This window comes from Trematomus bernacchii, unplaced genomic scaffold (genome assembly GCF_902827165.1).
Source record: "Trematomus bernacchii unplaced genomic scaffold, fTreBer1.1, whole genome shotgun sequence".
NCBI classification, from domain to species: Eukaryota; Metazoa; Chordata; class Actinopteri; order Perciformes; family Nototheniidae; genus Trematomus; species Trematomus bernacchii.
The window spans coordinates 4,585,771-4,605,516 of NW_022987342.1; the positions used below are offsets into that span (position 1 = coordinate 4,585,771).

General features: G+C 39.8%; 1 protein-coding gene and 2 non-coding genes across 4 annotated transcripts in view; 2 read left to right on the forward strand and 1 right to left on the reverse strand.

Moving 5' to 3' along the window:
* The window catches only part of LOC117482261 (E3 ubiquitin-protein ligase DTX4-like), a 30,065-nt gene extending 15,329 nt beyond the window's left edge, over positions 1–14,736 (reverse strand). Inside the window, exons 1-3 of one of the 2 annotated variants that reach the window (XM_034130326.1) lie at positions 14,404–14,736; positions 13,087–13,313; positions 70–284 (exon numbers count right to left, since the gene is read on the reverse strand). In XM_034130326.1, the coding sequence (XP_033986217.1) occupies positions 70–284; positions 13,087–13,313; positions 14,404–14,435 (474 nt within the window). In that variant the 5' untranslated portion in view covers positions 14,436–14,736. Of the gene's footprint in view, positions 1–69; positions 285–13,086; positions 13,314–13,594; positions 14,076–14,403 lie in introns of those variants that run through there. The other variant, XM_034130333.1, reaches the window with a different exon arrangement.
* Positions 14,737–15,368: 632 nt separating this feature from the next.
* On the forward strand, positions 15,369–15,441 carry trnat-ugu. The gene has a single exon. It is a non-coding gene; the product is annotated as a tRNA-Thr (tRNA).
* A 524-nt stretch (positions 15,442–15,965) lies between these two features.
* On the forward strand, positions 15,966–16,038 carry trnak-uuu. The gene has a single exon. It is a non-coding gene; the product is annotated as a tRNA-Lys (tRNA).
* The last annotated feature ends 3,708 nt before the right edge of the window (positions 16,039–19,746 follow it).

A 19,746-nucleotide genomic window follows, 5' to 3' on the forward strand; every position in this document is an offset into this window, starting at 1 on the left:
AGGCAAGGAATGACTTGTATGGAAGAAGTTGATTTTTCATTAATGTCCTTGTTATGAACTTAAACACACCTGCGTCATGTTCTGAAAATCAATGACGTAGCAGAAGCCAAGTGGAGTCAGGTCGAAACAGGGCTGCTGCCGGCTGTGGGCGTTCTCGATGGCGATGGCCACCTCCATGTCGTAGGCCGTCCACGAACCTGCATCGTTCTCCCACTCCCACTGCCAGCCCTGACCTGGGGCCGAGGCTGGGTCATAAAAGCTCCTCCGCACCGGACGGATGGTTCCTGATAAAGAAAGATATCAATAAAAAAAAAAGTTGCATTAATTATTAAAGTCATCCCGTTTCTTTCAGTTTTTTCAAAAGTAACCAAGAGACTTAGGTAAACTGATTTAGGAGCAAAGCAAAGCTAGTAAAATAGGGATGTAGTAAAACCTTTATTTGACAAAAGCTTGGTAGGATCTTCGCAAAATAAAAAATGACACACGAAACAATTGTATATGGTAATAGTATACAGTAATATGAAATAAAAATAGAAAAAATTATTTATCATAAACTCCCAGGAAAACCATGGGATGAAGTGCGAAAAGATGGGCCCAAAATAATCCTGGTCTGTATTTAGGACATGAACTCGAGGACATCACATGGGTTAAGAGCTACTTCCTGTACAAGCCTTTGGACATTTGAATGACATCACATGCAGTAGTGACCTGAAGTTCAGAGAAACAACATGCACACTGACGTAAATCACCACACTGTCACACTGTGGCCAACCATTTGTGGATATATGTCTGTAATACATGCCTGTACAATCACTCAATGTCTGGGTTACATGTCGTCTTATTGTTAATTTCAAGGTTCTATGTAATACTTAAAAATTGACCTAAAATGTTCAAGTAAATCAACAAATTGAACATTTGGGATCTAGATAAAATGTCTGAGGGTGCTGTTGTATATATCTTTCAAAGAATGTCAAAATGTACATATAGTTTTCTATTCAATTGTTAAGTGAATCATTAGGCCACTTGAGAAATTAGAATCAAATGATTGTGTTATATAAACTTAAACTACAATTAACTAGGTGATATTTCTCCCAAAAAGAGGTCAATATTTCATGACATGTTACTTGTTAGACGCTTTTATCCAAAGCGACTTACATCCTCAATACTGTGGACAATCCCCACAGGAGCAATTTGGGGTGAAGTGTCTCAGGGACACAACGACATGCTGACTGCAGTGGGGTTTGAACCTGTGCTCCCCTGATCCGAACACCAACGCACTAGCCCACTGCGCCACAACCCAATATCAGATCCACTTTTATGTCCAATTATGGTATTATATTGGAACAAGTATACAACTTCATACGTACATTCCAATACCAATGTGATGGCATAGAGATCAGCCTTTTAGAAACAAAGTATAAAAAGACACAAAACGATACAACAAAAAATAGCCATTGAGCCATAATGTGGCTTTTCTAACTAGATGCATGATTTTAATAAAATGCTTTGAGGAGTGAGTAAACATATCCGCCAAGATAATATCACAAAGTGATGGGGGAAGGCAGCCTTGTGATACTGATCCCTGCAGGGCAAGGAGTTCTAGGAAGCATTCTGTCTACTTTCCCCTTTTTATCTCACATTCATACATACTGTTTTTACCATCAGTCCAATATTACTAACAAATCAAAGCACATGTAAAAGAAAGTATACAAATAAATAACCAGAGGACAACAGTGTTTGTCTCCAAGTGGGACAGAAGGGTGGAAGGAGGGTCCCTAAACTCTCCTTCCACCCTTCCAAACCTAAACCAACCAACCAGACACTACCTAAGTCTCCAGGGGTAACAGTCTATTCAGTCAATGCCAGGACAAGGAGAGAGTGTGTGTGTGTGTGTGTGTGTGTGTGTGTGTGTGTGTGTGTGTGTGTGTGTGTGTGTGTGTGTGTGTGTGAGAGTGAGCGAGCGAGAGACTAGCACAAAGAGGGGATATTGGCAGAGTGGCATCAGCACACTGACATCAAAAGGAACGGGTTGAATGAATGGGGGGGGGGTGTGATTGTCTGAAGTGGACAGTAAGACTGAGAGAGTGAATCAAACTGAGATGAACCCCACTGTATTGTTTGTTGTGTATGAATATTCTGGTATAGTTCATAGCTACTCGAATCCCTAAAAGGAAGATGTCTATGTTACAGTAAGACAGATATGTGGCACCAAGACGTATGCGAGACAAATATTTGTTTGCGGAAGTCTATGACACCCGCCTTCTCTGTGGTTCTGTGTTGTATGAATCCAGCGCAGCGAGGAGCACTTGACCTGCTGATTAGCATGTGAAATGTTATTTTTTCTCTCTCCAGTCCATTCACAGCGAGACAAACAGCAGACCGAGAACAAGCTGCGCTGCTGTCTGTGTTTCTGACATGGGCAGAGGAGGCAGCTCCACAAATAGCTCAGAGCATGGCCGAGACGTAAACAAAGTAGATGTTTTTAATGGTTTAAACAGGGTGCTAGTATGCAAAGACCTCATCACTAGAAATAGAAAGTAAAATAAATTAAACTTGGACAACAGAGAAAATAAAGGATTCAATTGTTTTATTATTATTATTCATAATCAAAAGCTACTTACTTCGATTAAGTCTGCTTTGTCATTTCGCTGAATCTGTTTTATCGTGTCATTTCCAGTGTGTCTAAAACATGGACTTGCTGTGGTAACAAGTCCATTCTAACCACATGCTATTTGAACCTCTGCATTATGCTAATACAAATGCATCATGCAAGTAAGAGACATCTAACTTTTTTCCCATTCTTACTGTCCAGGACACTATCGTGACTGACGCATGTTACTTCTCTGACATTATATTATGTCAACACTAACTGTTATCCAGCGCAAAGTTGCATTCATTTGAGTTTGCATGCTAGTTAGCTTACAAAGCTAAATTATGAGCTCCCATTAAGAGTTTTGCTCCGAGATATTAGTATGGGTTGTAATTTAACAAGAAATTGTATTTTTGGATTAACTGTATGCTGATTACTCAAGGATACATTTGTTTCGGACGGGAGCAGGCTTGTTTTGCTATCCAAGATGCTAGCCAACATATAAGCTAACTTCGCCAGCTAGCAACTGTAGAAAGTTGACGTCCAATATGTCTTCATTAGTCTGTGCCTGCTAATATGACAAACTCATAGAAGGGTTAAACTCGCCTCTAACACATGGTTGCTTGCTAGAAAATAACAAATGTTTTGACATACATATAGACCTAAAAGATAAAGTACTTGAAAGTTTGAAAGGGGAAGATTCATAAAAGGTGCATATGAATGTATATGATTGAGAACAACAATTGGGTCAGATGTTTCTCTCACATAGGGAAAAGAAGGCCGGACAGACAGACAGACAGATAGTTTGAAACGTGGGCATGAATTCAGAATATGACCAAAAGACCCTCCTTAGATCCTAAACTAGGCCCCATTTCAGCACAGGAGACTGGGTGTGTGTCTGTTTAATCATATTATGTAAATGCACATATGCTTGGGTGTGCCAAATATCTGCAAATAAATCAGAATCAGATTTACTGGTCAAGTTTAGGTACATGCCCAAACAGATAAAAGCAGATGTTATTGGCTCTTACAGCTGTGGGAGTGTTTGTTACACGCAAATAATTTGCAGGATTATATCCATATGCACAGAAATGCAGCCAAAATGTTAACACTGCTGCTCTCTCACAGTACCACTCCTCTTCGGTCAGCGCTGGATCAACCAATGCTGCTGTGTTCACATGTCACTCACAGCTGGAATCAAGTGCAGCGTGTCTGGGTGTGGCCACACTGCAGTTATGCACGGCTCAGACTGTGCGTTTCAAATATGAACCAATGGTCCATACGCGATCTACAAAAAGAATATAGCTTGAAATGTCATTTAAACCCAGACCATACAAACTTGAGTTGAATGGACTGAACACGTTGTTGTAATGGTGGAGAGATACAAGCAAAAGTAAACACGTGAAATATGTGTGAATATTTAAAAGCACCAGTGAGAGAAATTAAAATGAGTGAAATCTAGGAGAGGGAGGACAAAGAGAACGAAGGCAGGTGGAGAGAGACTGGCCATCTGGTCCTCATTGTTCTCACTACCACTGACCCCTCCCTGCAAACACACACACACACACGCACGCACGCACGCACACACACACACTTTGTGCTCCTCACACTTATCAAGAATTCAACAGCAGTGACTCTGTGGGAAAATGTTGCATTCAAGATGATACAGCACTTCCTCTTCCTCATCACACGACCATATGTATGGCTGCAATTCACACAGGGGTTTGTACACACCTATGTAATAATTGATTGAATGAGGCTGTAAATCACAATCATGTATCATCAACCTTTACTCACACCCGACGACAATTGTCCTCCCAGCCTCTGCTTATCCCACCAGTGTGTTTTTGATATAATAAAGGGACTCCAATGACATAAAACATTGACTAAGAAATATAAAACAGCCAGTCAAAAAACGGTTTCACAGTGGTCTTGGTTTAGTGCTAAATATTAAACTAAATATGATGCATGTATTTTAAAAACCAGTGCATATTCTAGGGCTGAACAATTTGTTTAGATATTGGAGGGATTGATAATTTTCTCCTAATTAAAAAAAAAATATATGATTAAAATGATCACGGTTAGATTATTCAGGACGATCTGTAAAACACATATATATTTAATTTAATGCTTAGAATACAAATTGACATCTAAGCAGCACCACAATACCTAATTCTGAATAATATTTACCCATATTTTGTAACAAATATTGCACATCCTGCATTTGGAATATGGCACAAACCCATATTGCGATCCAATTTAATTGTGCAGCACTAGTGTGTAAACATAAAAAGAAAGTTTGAGTCCGGTCAGCGACTAAAAAGCGTCCACATTTTATTTTACACTAAATAGGAAGGTACCACAGGATAACACTAATGTGTTTGTTCAGTTTTTTCTAATGAGCATAAATAGACTAGGCTACACATGCATTTTGTTGCGCAACCCTGTGATCACACACACACACACACACACACACACACACACACACACACACACACACACACACACACACACACACACACACACACACACACACACACACACACACACACACACACACACACACACACACACACACACACACACACACACACCACACACACACACACACACACACACACACACACACACACACACACACACACACACACACACACACACACACACACACACACACACACACACACACACACACACACACACACACACACACACACACACACACACACATCCTGTAAATCCCTACCAATCTCACTCTACTAAATCAGCCACAAATTCACACCAGAAATGTGTGACCTTGCGGGTGATGAGATGACAAAACTCATAATGTATGGGAGTCTCTATCGAGGTTAAATATCTCAAATTAAAATGAAGGACAGGTGAAGAAGAATCTGAGGGAAATGTAAGCACCAGCAACAAATAATGAGACTGACATTGAGATTTAAAAAAGAAGAACTATAGGGGAAGCTGAATCAAAAGCAGATCCCTCAAAGAAGTGAGGATGTGAGTGAAGCGGAAGAGAGAGTGGAAAGAACGAAGTAGAAGCATGAGAGAACAGAAACACATTGAGACTGAAGCAGAGGATGAGCTAGCAAATGATCTAGAAGGTCAAGCTGGAACGGAGCCAGCAGCATTTTTTTTTATTAACTTCTTTCAGACACTCGCATCACTTCCTCCTGTTCATTTCCTTTTTTCAAACACTTTCTCACCCTCTCTACTTCCTTGTTTCCCACTATTTTTTTATATTTTTAATTCGGTTCCTGTCACCATTTCTTCTTTTGTGGTGAGATTCAGGTGTTTTCCCAGTTAGTTAAAGTAAAGAAAATATTCGTTGACATGAAAATAAATGAACAACTTTGTGGAGTCTACAATATTGTCATTAAGCAAATATGAGTTTTTCTTCATGCCGTGGTTCCAGGCCACGACATATCTCTCCTGAATATACAGTATGTATTACTCTCTGTTGTTATGAGCAACGGTGGACCTACAGTATGAGACGTTACTACCGCATATAAGTTAGTGGCTTTGGATAAAAGCAGCAGCTAAAGGACACGTTATATTAATGTAGTAAAACATGTCTGTCTGATACACGTTCAAAGTCAAGTTTCAATTCTCATTTATTTGTTTGCATTTCTTGTTTTTGCCCCTCTAAACCCCATCACATGAGTCATCAGACACAGGTAATCCTCTATTTGTGTATGGTGCTTATGCCTGCTCAGTGTTTCAGTGTGCAGGGTGTCATTAAGGGTTTATTGAGGGTTTAGTGTCTTAAGATTTACTTGTAGTAAAAATGCTGTTGTTGCCAAAACTACAGCAAAATACAGTAAGGCAGCAGAGACATAAACATTTACTGGTGTTCGAATGATACGCCCACTACCTGCATGTGAGTGATGTCCCCCAAGAGTCCACACTCGGAGTAACCTGACACGCAGAGTTTCACAACAACTTAAAGCGCGCTGACCCTCCCCACCTCTCTCATCTTACTTTCCCGGGGTTACTTCCTGTCATTGTCTTCTGATTTATGATGTGAAGACACATTGAACAGGCAATATCCAGCCATCAAACTCAAAGGAAATGTAGATCCTTAAGCAAATGTATTTACTTTTGGGGATTTCTGGTTTCAAGAAAGCCCAGTTCCCTAAATATAATAGCATACATTTTTTCCCTTGCCCCTTTCAATTTTTCTTTGAGGTCACTTTAATTGTCCTCCCTCCCTCCTGTCCTTAGCTGCTTCCTACATCTTGATTCCTCAGCTGTCTCATCCTATCTAAATCTTTCCTGATTCCATCTCCCTCCAGTAATATTCTCCCTTGCTGTTTAACTGCTGTCTAACCCTGTTGCCCTCTCCACACGTTGTTGTGCCGACTACTCCCTTCAGCTCCCTCTCTCTGTCTTTGTCTCTATTTGTCTCACCTTCAAAGAGTCCAGTTCCCTGAGTTTTCGGGTTCAGAGTCAATGTACAGCCCCGTAAGAGGTGAAAGAGAAAAGTGTGAGAAAGAGATAGCGAAAGATGGGTCAGGTGGGGACATAAAGCGGAAGCTTCAGGACAAAAGAAGAATAGATACTAAGTTCAAGAGTCAAAGACCACAAGCAAAAATTCCATAAAAACTCTCTATTGGTTTTGCAATTCCAATCATTTAGGCATATAAATCAAATTTGTGAAAATGGCGCAAAACTACATTGACACAATTTATGGAACAAAGGCACATGGTTAGGGGAACATAGTCCGCACTGCTTTGATATATCTTGAGAGGCCTGATTTTAAACAGTTTTGAAGACTTCACGTCAAACTAGGGCATGGTGTCCAACATTTTCATCACTACTCAAAATAAAGTATCAGTTTAAACCAAAAATATACATTTTTAATACCTTGATTAGAATCTTATAGATTAAAGATTATTTCACTTCTATTTAAGTCATTTTATTTTGGGGATCTGTAAGGACTTGGCTTTGGAATAGCAGGGTTCCCGGTTCAAGTCCCAAATTGAACCAAGTACATAATATGGACCGGCTATTTTAGAGGTGGGCCCTACCAAGGGGCCTTGAGAAAAGCCCGAGCCCTGAACAGTGCTCCCCGGGCCCTGTATAGAAACAGCCCACTGCTTCTACTACTGGATTGGTTATAAACATTTACTAATTTTCACTGTGTGCGATAAGGATTTCATTAAAATCCTCCAGTTCCAAATCTTGACCATTAAACCTTTTTTACAATACTTTTGCAATGGCTTCTTAAAAAAACTTTTCATTTTCAAATCTGTATTCGTCATTCAATAAGAGAATCCCTCAGACCTAGGACTGGAGATATACAAGAGAATGCTGTTAGGTCGATAGCCAGATAGTCCCATGGGGGTTGGCATCACATAGAGAATCATGTAAACATGACGTGTATTTCCCATGGTAACGTTGGTGTCCCACTAACCTGGTTTTTTGTGTGCATGTAAATGTTAATGTTTGGTTACAAGCCCTCCTGCTCGTCACCACAATCCACCTCCCTCCCCCTGCGTCTCTTGGGAGTCCCACATCCAACCCTTGCCCCCCTTCTACTGTGACCCTAACGCCCCGAGGCATTGTGGGGGTCTGGGAATGTGTCTCCTTCAGCAGGACCAGCTGGAGCGAGAGGAGCAACATGCTGCAGGAGCAGGAGAGAAGCATGCCCTCAGAGTTTGAAAACGCCCCTCAAAGAAACTGATGACAAGTAATTCTTTGTAATAGCCATGAAATAAAAGGGGGTGGGGCATTTGCTAACAGTGGCATTTTTACTTGTAACATAATTTTAAAAACCTGAGCCTCCCCTTAAAGTAGCTCAAGTCTATTACCAACTCGTGTTTCATATTAAACTGGTGAAGTGAAGTCCACAGTAAAATCATGAGATTCTGCCAGTTCCATCATAAGTCACTCAGGTCCTTTATCTTATTGTGTTACCACAATAGAGGCTTATTTAGAATGGCAAGAAGCATCTGTTGCTAACAGGATACCCACCGGTTCACACCAAATTAAGTCAGTAAAACTTGAATTAAGGGCGAGGCAACAATACTATTTACTTAATAATATATATATATGTTTTTTTTTTTTATTGAAGTGGCTACAGAATTGTACGGAGCCCTTAAAGGTTCATGAAAAAAAAAAAGTATCTCGTGTGCACAATATACTTTCTCGTGCGCACAAGATACTTTCTTATGGTTAGACACATCGAACTGCCCGATTATTACGCCATATTATTAGTTATATAGCAATGTTAAAGGACACCTATCATGCTATATTTGAACAATATATTGTAGGGCCATACCTATATAAAGTATATAAATATAGTTTTTTTTTTCAAAATACCAAACAGATCCTGCATTTTAGCCATGCCTCATTTCTCTCCATTTGCTCTTTCCAGCACTGTTTTTGCAGGGGGCTGATTCTGTGAGCTGCAGCTGACCACGCCCCCCTGCAGGAGAGGGGAGCCGTGCTCTGACCAGCTGCTGGGCTGTCAGAAGAGGAGGGAGATCTCCGTCCTCCGTGTTTTATTATATTATTATATAGAGTCGTTATTCATTTGTTTTAAAGCTCAATAAATAACAAAGAAGACCTTTGACCGGCACTTTTCTAATTTTGTCCGGAAGATTTCAACTTTAATGGACATATTGACCGGCGAAAAAAAACCTAACTGAAACTCTGCCGCACGGTCCCCTCGTTCCTTGGAAGAGGCGGAGAGGTGGGTGTTTGTCATCTGCGGGATCTGGGGAGGGATTGCATTGAATTACAGCAGCAGGAGCAAACGCTTGCCTCGGGGAGGGAGAAAAAAAGCCACAGCGGAGAATAAACAGAAGGGTAACCATGGTAACCATGCGCGGGAAGTCTTCTTCGCTGCTTTTGTGGCAGACTACAGCGCCACGTACTGGCCTGGCATATGTACTACAGCGTCTCCAGCGCTTTCGAGCGGCAATGGCCGGCCGTGGCCCAACCCCACATTCCCCTGATAGGTGGAGAGTTGGCCCAATAGCTGTAGCGCCACCGTCCTGACGTCAGTAACGTGTTCAAATCTGGATCAGTTTTTATCAGATCCGTTGCAGCCCCGTTTTTAGAGATTTGGGTATGGAGGAAAATAGAGAGGGTTGTGTTTTCTGACACTTGGCGAGTTCCCTGGAACACCGGGGACACATATTCATGTATAAAAGACGTACAAAAGTGCATTTTGCATGATAGGTCCCCTTTAATTTTGTTCACAATATGTTTAGTTCATTTACCTTTTTTTTGTTCAACAGAACCGATAAGAGTACTGTTAAAGGACCGGATCGATAAGCGGTATCGATAAAAGTAGTAGTACCGTATATTTTTAGACGATATTTGATACTCTGAACTTTTCATTTATTTTCAGTTTGCTTCAAGCAGTGGCTGTACGAGAAAGACATGAGGACCAAGAAATGCTGGCCAGATTGGCAAAGACCGGAAGATACATAACAGAGAAGATAATGGATATTAACAAGAAAAAAAAACATTTTTTTAATCATTTCTTTCTTGCTGTTTAAATTTTGAATTATATTTGTTATTTTTATTTTTAAATCAAATGCATCTATTTTAGACTATATATTTATTTAGATGTAGGGTTTTTATGTAATATTATTGTATTGTTAATGTATAATTTATTAAATAAAAATACAGTTATGAACACTAAACAATGTCTTTATTTTGATAGTTACCAGAATACATTGTATATGTAATACTAAACATAAGCTGGTGATAGATAGATACATCCCTGCTGTTCTATGCTGGTCACCAGCATAGAACAGCATACAAGTGACCAAAAACACAACATATGCTGGTTTGCTGGTCAACTATGCTGGTCTATGCTGGTCAACACCATGCTGGTCTATTGGCGCGTTCACCACCGGAGGTACTTTTCCCCACAATAGTTCATCAGAACTCAGATATATTTGCGTTCACACCAAAAAGCCCCCTGAACTAAATTAGTTCATCAGAACCATTTTTACCCCCTTTTCAGTCCATGCTAGAGAGCAGGGACTTTCGTGGGAGAAAAAGGTTCCTATGTCTGATTGGCTGGGCGGAATGCAAACCACGCCCCGTAAAGCTCCCAAAAAGTTTTGTGAAGCCGTCATTTTATTATCCTCGCATTAGCATTATTAGCATTAGCATTAGCCCAGCGCACAAACGCAGAGAGACTAACTTATGGCAACACAAAAGAAAACATGGGAGCGGTGGAGATGAGGAGGTGTCGGCGTTCTGGCGATTTACTCGGAAGGCTTCAGTAGAAGCTGCTGGGAGTCGTCCCCCCCCCCCCCCCAAAAACGTTTTTTCCTCAAATAGACCTGTGGAATTAAGGTGATGTTCATTAACTGCAACTGGAATATATAAACATTTCCTGCTATTTTCGAGGGGTTTGTACATTGCAAATAAAAAGGAGCTCAGAAAATTCAAATATTTAGTATGAGAATATCAGTTTGGTAAATATCAGTATTTTGATTCATGAGAGGAAAAGGCTTAGAACCCAACATTGACGGTACTTCTTCCCCACTTTATAATTATTTATAACCTTGATCTTACACTTTACTGACCTTGTAACAATGAATAACCCCCAAACCTAACAACCCCCCACTTTGCCTCCAAGTTCTGCTCTGCTTCTCAAAACCCTCAGACTTTCACCTCCTGTGTGTGTATCACAGCCACAATGGAGTACCTCACATCTGTTCGACAAAACCCAACAATGGTGGACAAGCGAAAGACAGAAAGAGGGAGAGAAGGAGAAAACGGACTCCCCAATTATCTCACTCCTTCTGCAACAACCACTCCTGAGTTTTCTACAACCCCCTCACTGGACAAACACAAACACACAGGAGTTATCTTTCTATCTCTCCCATGTCGAAGCCAAATCCGAAAGGCCCTTGGGACTTTTCCCCATTGACGAAACGTAACACTTGTACAAAACAGAGGGAGAGGAAGGGGTGAGAGAGGACGAGAACTGGGGGAGGGTGGACAACCAAAGTGAACTCTCTGCTCATCAGGCCTTGAAATATTCCATTCTTTCCACGAAACCAAGGTCTCTCTCCAATTCTTGGTGTCAGGAGTGTGCAGCTGCTGTGTGTGTATATGTATGTATGCATGTATGTATGTATGTGTGTGTGTTAGTAGTGATAGTGGGTAAGGGCTAAAGAATGCAGCTAACTCCTTCGTGCAATTGTCATTTGCAGCTGCTCCACTCCATCATATTGTGAATTTCAACCCAACACAGCAAAGCACATAAACACTTTCAGTTTCTGACAGAAGTTCCATGATACTCTAAACTTTCCGAATGAGCTGAGCAAGTGTTTAAAGTATAGAGCAAATCAACCGATAAAGAGTTGTAGGTCAGACACCTAATTACTTTGTTTAAGGCCTCTTATGCTCAGATGCTTAAAATCCAAAAAATCCTCAATAATATTTGTTTGGAATCCCAAGTTCTAATAGCATTTTGTATTCTGATACTGCTCATATTTACCTTTACTGTGTGACCCTGCTGGCAATTAATGTGTAATTAATCATAGAATCCATTTCCAATCGGAGGTTTGACCTACTCTTCATTGTACATTTTACAGTAAATGTTGTAATAGAAAAATATTATACTCACTTAATAATATCATTGTGTGATTCTTATTTTCTAATGTTTATCTATATTTGCTACTTCTCACACTTCTTATCTAAGCTTGGGAAAATTCCTTATTAAGAAGATTTGTTGCAGTGTTGTTAGTTACACTCTATGTGCACCAACAGTATGACCTTCCACTCAGGTGAACTGACAACATCCTGATATGGCCTCCCTAACTTCCAGAATGCTCCTTTGTTATCACCAAGCTTCACCCCTCCCTTTCTCCTCTCTCTGTGTTTAAATATGCAACCCAAACTCGATTCTTCGTCTTTCACTCTGCAGACTGTCTGCTCTCTTGCAAGAAATAAAATATGACAAAGACAGCTGAATGGTTTGATTCTCTATCCACATTTGATGAATAAATTCCCACCACAATGTTGAGTAGGTAAGTACTCTTAACTTTACCAAGATTAATAGTATCAACAATGGCTCAATGGTGTGATCCAAATGTAACCATAAAAAGGGTCCTCCAATCAAAACAGCACTGGTTGTGTTATGGCTTTGTTTATAAAAGTGGGGACAGTTGGCACAGCAGAAAAACAGGCCAAAGTATTTGTTCCTTGCTATAACGCAATATTTACAATTATATGTGTTGATATGTTTATTTAAGTAAAACAAATCAGCAGGCAAACTTCATTCAAGATAGTGATCATTTACAAAACATCTATATGTGTACTTGTCAGTCTCTGTGGCCTGTATCCTGTATGACCATGATTATGTAGCAAACAAATGAACAAGAAGCAGATTGTTTAAGTTTTTGAATAAACACCTCTGAACGTGCCACAATGCCTCTAAACCCTGAATGAGATACCCAAATGTGACACTCATGCACAGTTAACCCTCTCTCTCTAGCTCCCACAACAAGTCTTACCTGTGTCCTGTCTGAACTGGTGCATTGACTGGAGATCTATGATGTACGGCGAGAGCCGGTTGTCCACCTGGCCGAGGACCACGCTTCCTCCGCGGGGGTCGCTGCTCCGGATGGCCGCCTCTATCTGGTGGGAGACGGCGGGGCCGTAGGGCCGCCACCGTCCGTGTTCGTTCAGCCATTCCCACACCACCACGACAGAGGCCAGGAGCATGTTGTTACTGTTGGCCCTGGAGAGGAAATGAAAGATGAAGCACCAAGTAAACACTTATTTGTTAGCTTCATGCATCGCTAACCACAGCGGAGGGATTTGTTTGCCAAAATAAAGGCTGCCTGCTCAGAGCAGAGGCCAAACACACATCAAACAAGACGGAATTTAGACACACTGTCCTTTTAATTGCGATATACATTTGAATAATACCCTTTATTTTCTGTCTGTGTCTTTCTCCCCCGTTATAAATGAATACAGGCAGTCTGTACCCCCGAAGCTAAAACAAAGCCAGTTCCTTACATGGAGCCGCGGCTGAGCTAACGCCGGGAGATGCAGAAACATTCTTCTACGTAGATCCGAGCTCCTCGCATGGTCAAGCGACGAAGGAAACCCTGGTCCTCGCCCGACTGTCTTAATTATATGGTGTTGTGTCAGTCGCAATAACTGACAACAAAGCGGCCTAAATAGTGTGTTGTATTCTTGCTAGTCCTTGCTCAAGACACAACGATAGCTTCTCCGTCGAGTCGTGTATTTCCAGCGACGGCCTCAGCGGAAGAACCCGCCTCGGTGTGGGGAAACGCGTTTCGAAAAATATCGCTTGTTATTCCTTTTTTAGCTGGAGCTATAGGTGTCTATAAATCCCGTCAGAACCAGACTCGACAGGGTGAGGATAGCAACAGCTAGTGTGTGTTTGTCTCCTGTAGTTTGGGGCGTAGCATTCCGAAATGTTGAGAAAGTAGTGGCTTCCCAATCCCAACAGCGCAACCTCAGTAATAAGCAACCCGGGTCATATCGGAACAGGTTAGACTGGTGTCGAACACAACACTAGAGGGATGAACTAAAAACACATGTATCTAAAAAAAAAAACCTGTCCATTGTGCATTTGTCCAGAGTCTAGTTATTATTAAGAATTTCAAACAACTGACCATAAATAAACAAGTTTGTCATTTGTAAGGTTTTACGACATCATTAATACAGTGTTGTTAGTCAGGTTGTGGTGGTGGACACTGTATTTTAACATTTGGTTAGGTAATATGCACCAGTATAGAATATGTCATGTCGTTTACACTTTTACATCATTTAAAAACAAATCTTAATTAATCATTCACCTGTTGATGTGAACTTCTTGGTCCACTATCATGGTCCTGGACACTTGAAACAAAATCCAGGTTCTTCACAGACCTATTCATGAATTAAATCTGCTCTTTCGTCCTCCTGGCTCCACCATGGCACTTTCTTTCCCCCAGCCGGTCGAACAAAACCAAATCCCCTTTCTTTCTATTAGAACAATTCAAAGTCCAAATAGAGATGGACTAAACTCCCTCCAAATGTGCTAAGGTTAGGGAAATGTAACCTCCACGATGCATTGAAATTAACTCTGCCATGTTTATCCCTTTGCTATCCTTTAGCGTCCATCTTCATCTTCCTGTGGGGAAACTTGTGGCTGCAGAGTGGGGGGACAGCAGCGGGCCCCGGCCTCTCACCACGCCCTGTAGCCCCAACCGTAAGGGTGGCCCACAACCAATAGAAACATGGTCTCCCAAAACATTTCATGATCCAGGCAACACTGTCGGCCTATATGTAATACATGCTTTGGTTTTACCTAATTCACATAGGTTTTGACGTTTGTCAATTTATTTATGAATTGTTACCAGTAATTTATACAATAGTGAAAGCGCAATGGATTAAAGTCATGTTCTGATTATGGTTTTTATACAAAGACAAACAAACAAACAAACAAACAACTTCCTATGGTCCCCTTGAAATGACAGGCAGTAATTTCAGACGGAGATCGCTGAAGACGTATGTATTTTTTAAATGTGTTGATGTGCTGCCACCTGGTGGACGAATTTGGAACCACACACTTTTCAAGTCGATACATGTACAGTGAAAATCATGATTTGAATGAATCGTAGGCAGTTTATTAGGACGGGATTACATTGTGGGTCGAAAATTAATTCCTATAATTTACAGATGTGCAATATTTTTTTAAACATTTTATATAACAAAATAAATCCATATAGCTGGAAAAGTAAATATTTAGTTGAAAGTGACGTCGAATGCATACGGCGATGGCTCCATAGCTCAGGGGTTAGAGCACTGGTCTTGTAAACCAGGGGTCGCGAGTTCAAATCTCGCTGGGGCCTAGTAACCTTTTACATTTTCTTTGATAAACATGATACAGACAATTTACATACAAGCATTTTACAAACATCAAATCTGTAAACATCTAATTACAGTAAGCAAGCAGTAACAAATAATACATAGAAATAATACAACATCAATAACTACATGAAATATGAAATAATGTTCATCATCATTATAGCCACTTGTTCACAAATCAGAAAAACACAGACATTATATATAACGGAATCACATTGGACGAAAGCCAATCACGCCGCAGGATAACATTGGACAAAAGCCAATCGCGGCGCGGGATAACATTGGACAAAAAAAAACATTCACGGCCTAGGGTAACATTGCAAAGAGCCACTCACGGCACGGTTTTTTTCGACCACGGCCCACTTATGGAGGACGCTGACGAATGACATTAGATAAACCGTGTAAACCGTAGCCAGATTCAGCAGCTAACCCAGATCAAAAATACGAAAAACAATGTAAAATTGTTTCTGATAAGTCAAATACTAATGTTGTTTGAAAGACATCCAGAGCCCGGATAGCTCAGTCGGTAGAGCATCAGACTTTTAATCTGAGGGTCCAGGGTTCAAGTCCCTGTTCGGGCGGACAGCCTTTTGTAATTGCTTTAATTAGTTAATTATGCTTTTAATTGTTTGTATTTTATACTACTTCAATATTTAACATTTTGAAATGTTGAAACTCGTTTTACAAAAGTGAAAAACAAACTAAAATGCATTCAATCGTGAAACTTTCCCCACTCACTTGGATCAGACTATTAAACATTTAAAAGCAGAGGTGAGATAAAACTTTTACTGCATTATCTGGTGTTTACGATGTTGTCTATGAATTCTGTTGGCAGTGGTTGACTAGTTGGTGTTCTCCCTGTTAAAGTTTGCTTTCCAGTGGGTGATGCAAACAGCCAGCACCATAACCAGCAGAACAAAACCCACAACCAAACAGTACCAGTGTTGAAAGATAGACCAAGAGGATCCTTGAGATGAAACTGAAGAAATGCAGAGAGAGAAATAAAACAAGCTGTGGTTAAGATCATTTTTACTGGATTTTTACTGTTAACGTTACATAATGAAATCACACTTCATACTTTCCCTGAAATGTTCTGTTCCTCCACATCAAATATGATAAATATTAAGGCATTTACTTGCCCTATAAAGTACTTCATTTACACACACAGAACCCTAATGGTGCTAATGGGTAAAAAACACTGGTAACCATGTGTTTTTTTGTACAAACAAAGCAACTTTATATATCCCCTGGTTGTAAATGCTGCATGTTTATTTACTGTGTTAGACTTAAGTTGTCTGGCAGGAAAAGATTGAAGGGTCAGCTCTGACACAACATATCTCCCATTTGCATTATTATTATTAATTTATGTTTTTTATTTATTAAGGTGACATGCCTTTGAGTGAGACGCATGCAGAGAAATCTACAGGCTTGAGATACAGCCATTATACTTCAATAAGCAAGTGTGCAACAAGGCCTAGTAAACACAACACAAAATATTCACCTTGAAGCGTGGTTCCTCTCCCGACCGTTAAAGCTGTCTCCACATTAGCAATACAGTAGTACAGCCCCAGGTCTCCCTCCTCAATATTAGTGATCTTCAGTGCCAGAGATCGGTTCATTATTTCCAATGAGAAGCGAAGGTTAAGCTGAAACCCTGAGCAAAAGTTGTAGTCGGTTGAGCACATATCAAACAATACGACATATTGTACATTTCCCCTCTGTGGGACGAATAACGGTATTCTGATTCTGATGTTCTGTATTCCCAGTTTAAGTTTTTTTTACCCCAGTTTTATTAACACATTTGACACTTAAAGAGTTGTTTACAGTATGTCTTCTGCCTCAGTTCAGTTTAGTTTAGACTTCAGTTGTTTTTATGATTCAATTTTGGTTCAAATCAGCAATTGAGACTGTCTATTACCTTGGACTGGTTGTGCCTCTGTGAGGCTGGCGCTGAGGATCACAGTTGGGGTGGAATCAGGGTTGTTCCTAAACCAGGTTGTATCATGACGGTAGAATATCTTGCAGTTAAGAGTCACTGTTGAACCGTACTGGACATATTGGACCTCAGCAGCAGGCACAAAGGGCATCCAAATACCAGACATCATGATAAACCCTAGAGTGAATCAAATGGATTATTAACTCAGTTTAAACTTAAAGCAAACGTTTAGAGATGTTTTTAAATAACAGTGTTAATTGACATGCAATCATTTGAGTTTAAACATATTTTTTTTTAAAGTATAGTAGTATAGTAGTAAAGTAGTGCTGATGCTAGTGAAATATCTCCTTTTTACTTTAAATTAATTGTACCCTTTTGTTTACAGCCTACTAATCCAATTTTCTTAATTTTGACAGACTTCTTTCATTGACAATTGTGGGAACTTCTTTCTCCATAGCCAATCTCTGTTCTGGTGACCAATGCTAGTTCCACTGCTTTTCTCTATTCTCCTTTGCGCACTTGTAGGCCACAACATGCAATTCCACTGTTATGCACAAAAAGGAACTGGTAACTGAAACTGTACATTTAAAAAACATGCGTAGCAGAATACACTATATTGGGTAACTCGATAGGATTGCTTTCACCCACACAAATATATTCTGCATCCAAATTAAATTCCAGAATGAAAAATGTTGTGTGTGACTTCTTTTAGCGCACATCCAGACTTATAAACTAGTTTACTTGAGAGGCCATCCACACCGACTGATGTCGGAAGTGGGAATGCATTTTTTTTTTTACAGTTGCCAGTACCCCACCTGACACAGGATAAATTATTTCTGCCCAGCTAACCGGGTAAGAAGTTACCATTACATCATTGGCCGGTGGTTAGCTGGGTTTGTCCAGCACAGAAGAGTGTTTAATGTGCACTAATAACCACACAAATGAGCAATCCTCTTAGTCACAGCGGTGCATGGACCGAAAAAATATTAAGTAATCATCTGAAAACGACAATAATAGGTCCCCAAAGCAAAGACTGTAATATGCTACTGTCCATAAATTACATTGCTGTATTCAGACTGAGGTCATAATTTCTTGGTTCTATTATCAACACATCTGATTACCATGATTGATTAAAGATTTCAGTATGGTGCTTGAAGTTTTAGAAATCAACACCTGACTATCCCAAGTTAGTATTTTTAAATATTTTCTTAAAATTCACTTGTACGTACTGTATATGGAGGCTTTTTGCACTTTATCTTTCTTTACCCATGTTCTACCTCCTTATTATAGTTGATTTGATTCTCATTTTCCCTCAACAAAACAATTACTTTCATTCCCTTCTCATCACTTGAGACAACAATCAGAAACATCCCCTGCTGCCGCCACATCTGCGTGTTTGTGCCATTGTAATCATTGGTCGTTGTTTCATGTCATTCGGAGTCTACCTTGATCTAAAAGTATAACCTTATTCCTTACTTATAAAACAAGGTGACTTTCTGCTATCCAAAATTATATTTATATGGTGTTTTTGTTACTCACCAACAACGATCATTGTTATCCAGTTAGACTTCTTCTTCTTGTGTCTCTATTTTTTTTCTTCTGTTCGTGACATTAACAGACCACGGACTTCCTTTTTACTTGCGCGTCACTGTTTCCACGGAAGGTGTATTTCATATTTGATCGTTGGGCACCTTTAAACCGCTAACTTAAAGCCAAAAGATTTGAGCCAAATGTTTTTGCTTAAAATGTTTTATATAGCAAGGTATTGATTTCCTTGGCTTTACAGATTGGTTTTTGTTTTTAAGTTCTTATACATGTAATGGCTTTTATATTGTTTCACATTTATGTTAAAGTCACTTTTAATTTGACGTATATTTAATTATTTTTATTAGATTAGATTCAACATTTTGGCGTAGAACAACAACAAAATGCAGATTGCATCCAACCATTAAGTGCAAGCAGTAGATAAAAGGCAGTTATAATATATTTACAGCATATTCAAGATTTATAATATTTATCGTTTTAGGTTGCAGTATATTCATACTTATAGGTTCAGTACAAGGTAAAGAAAAGGTTGTTTAAATATAACATTTATATTTACATAAGGTGCAAGGTTTGAAGCATTTACGGCGGGTAAGGTGCAGGCTTATGGCATATATAGAGTTGTAATAAATATTAAACACAGATGTAATAAATATGTGAAATCCATCGACCTCTCATTGTTTTATCGGGATTTACATTCATTATATGTATATGACTGAACTGTATTGGCATGAGTAAAATGTGATACAAATAAACTGTCTGAATGTTGACTTTCTCTCTATGCATCTGGAGTTGGCTAGTGTAACAGATG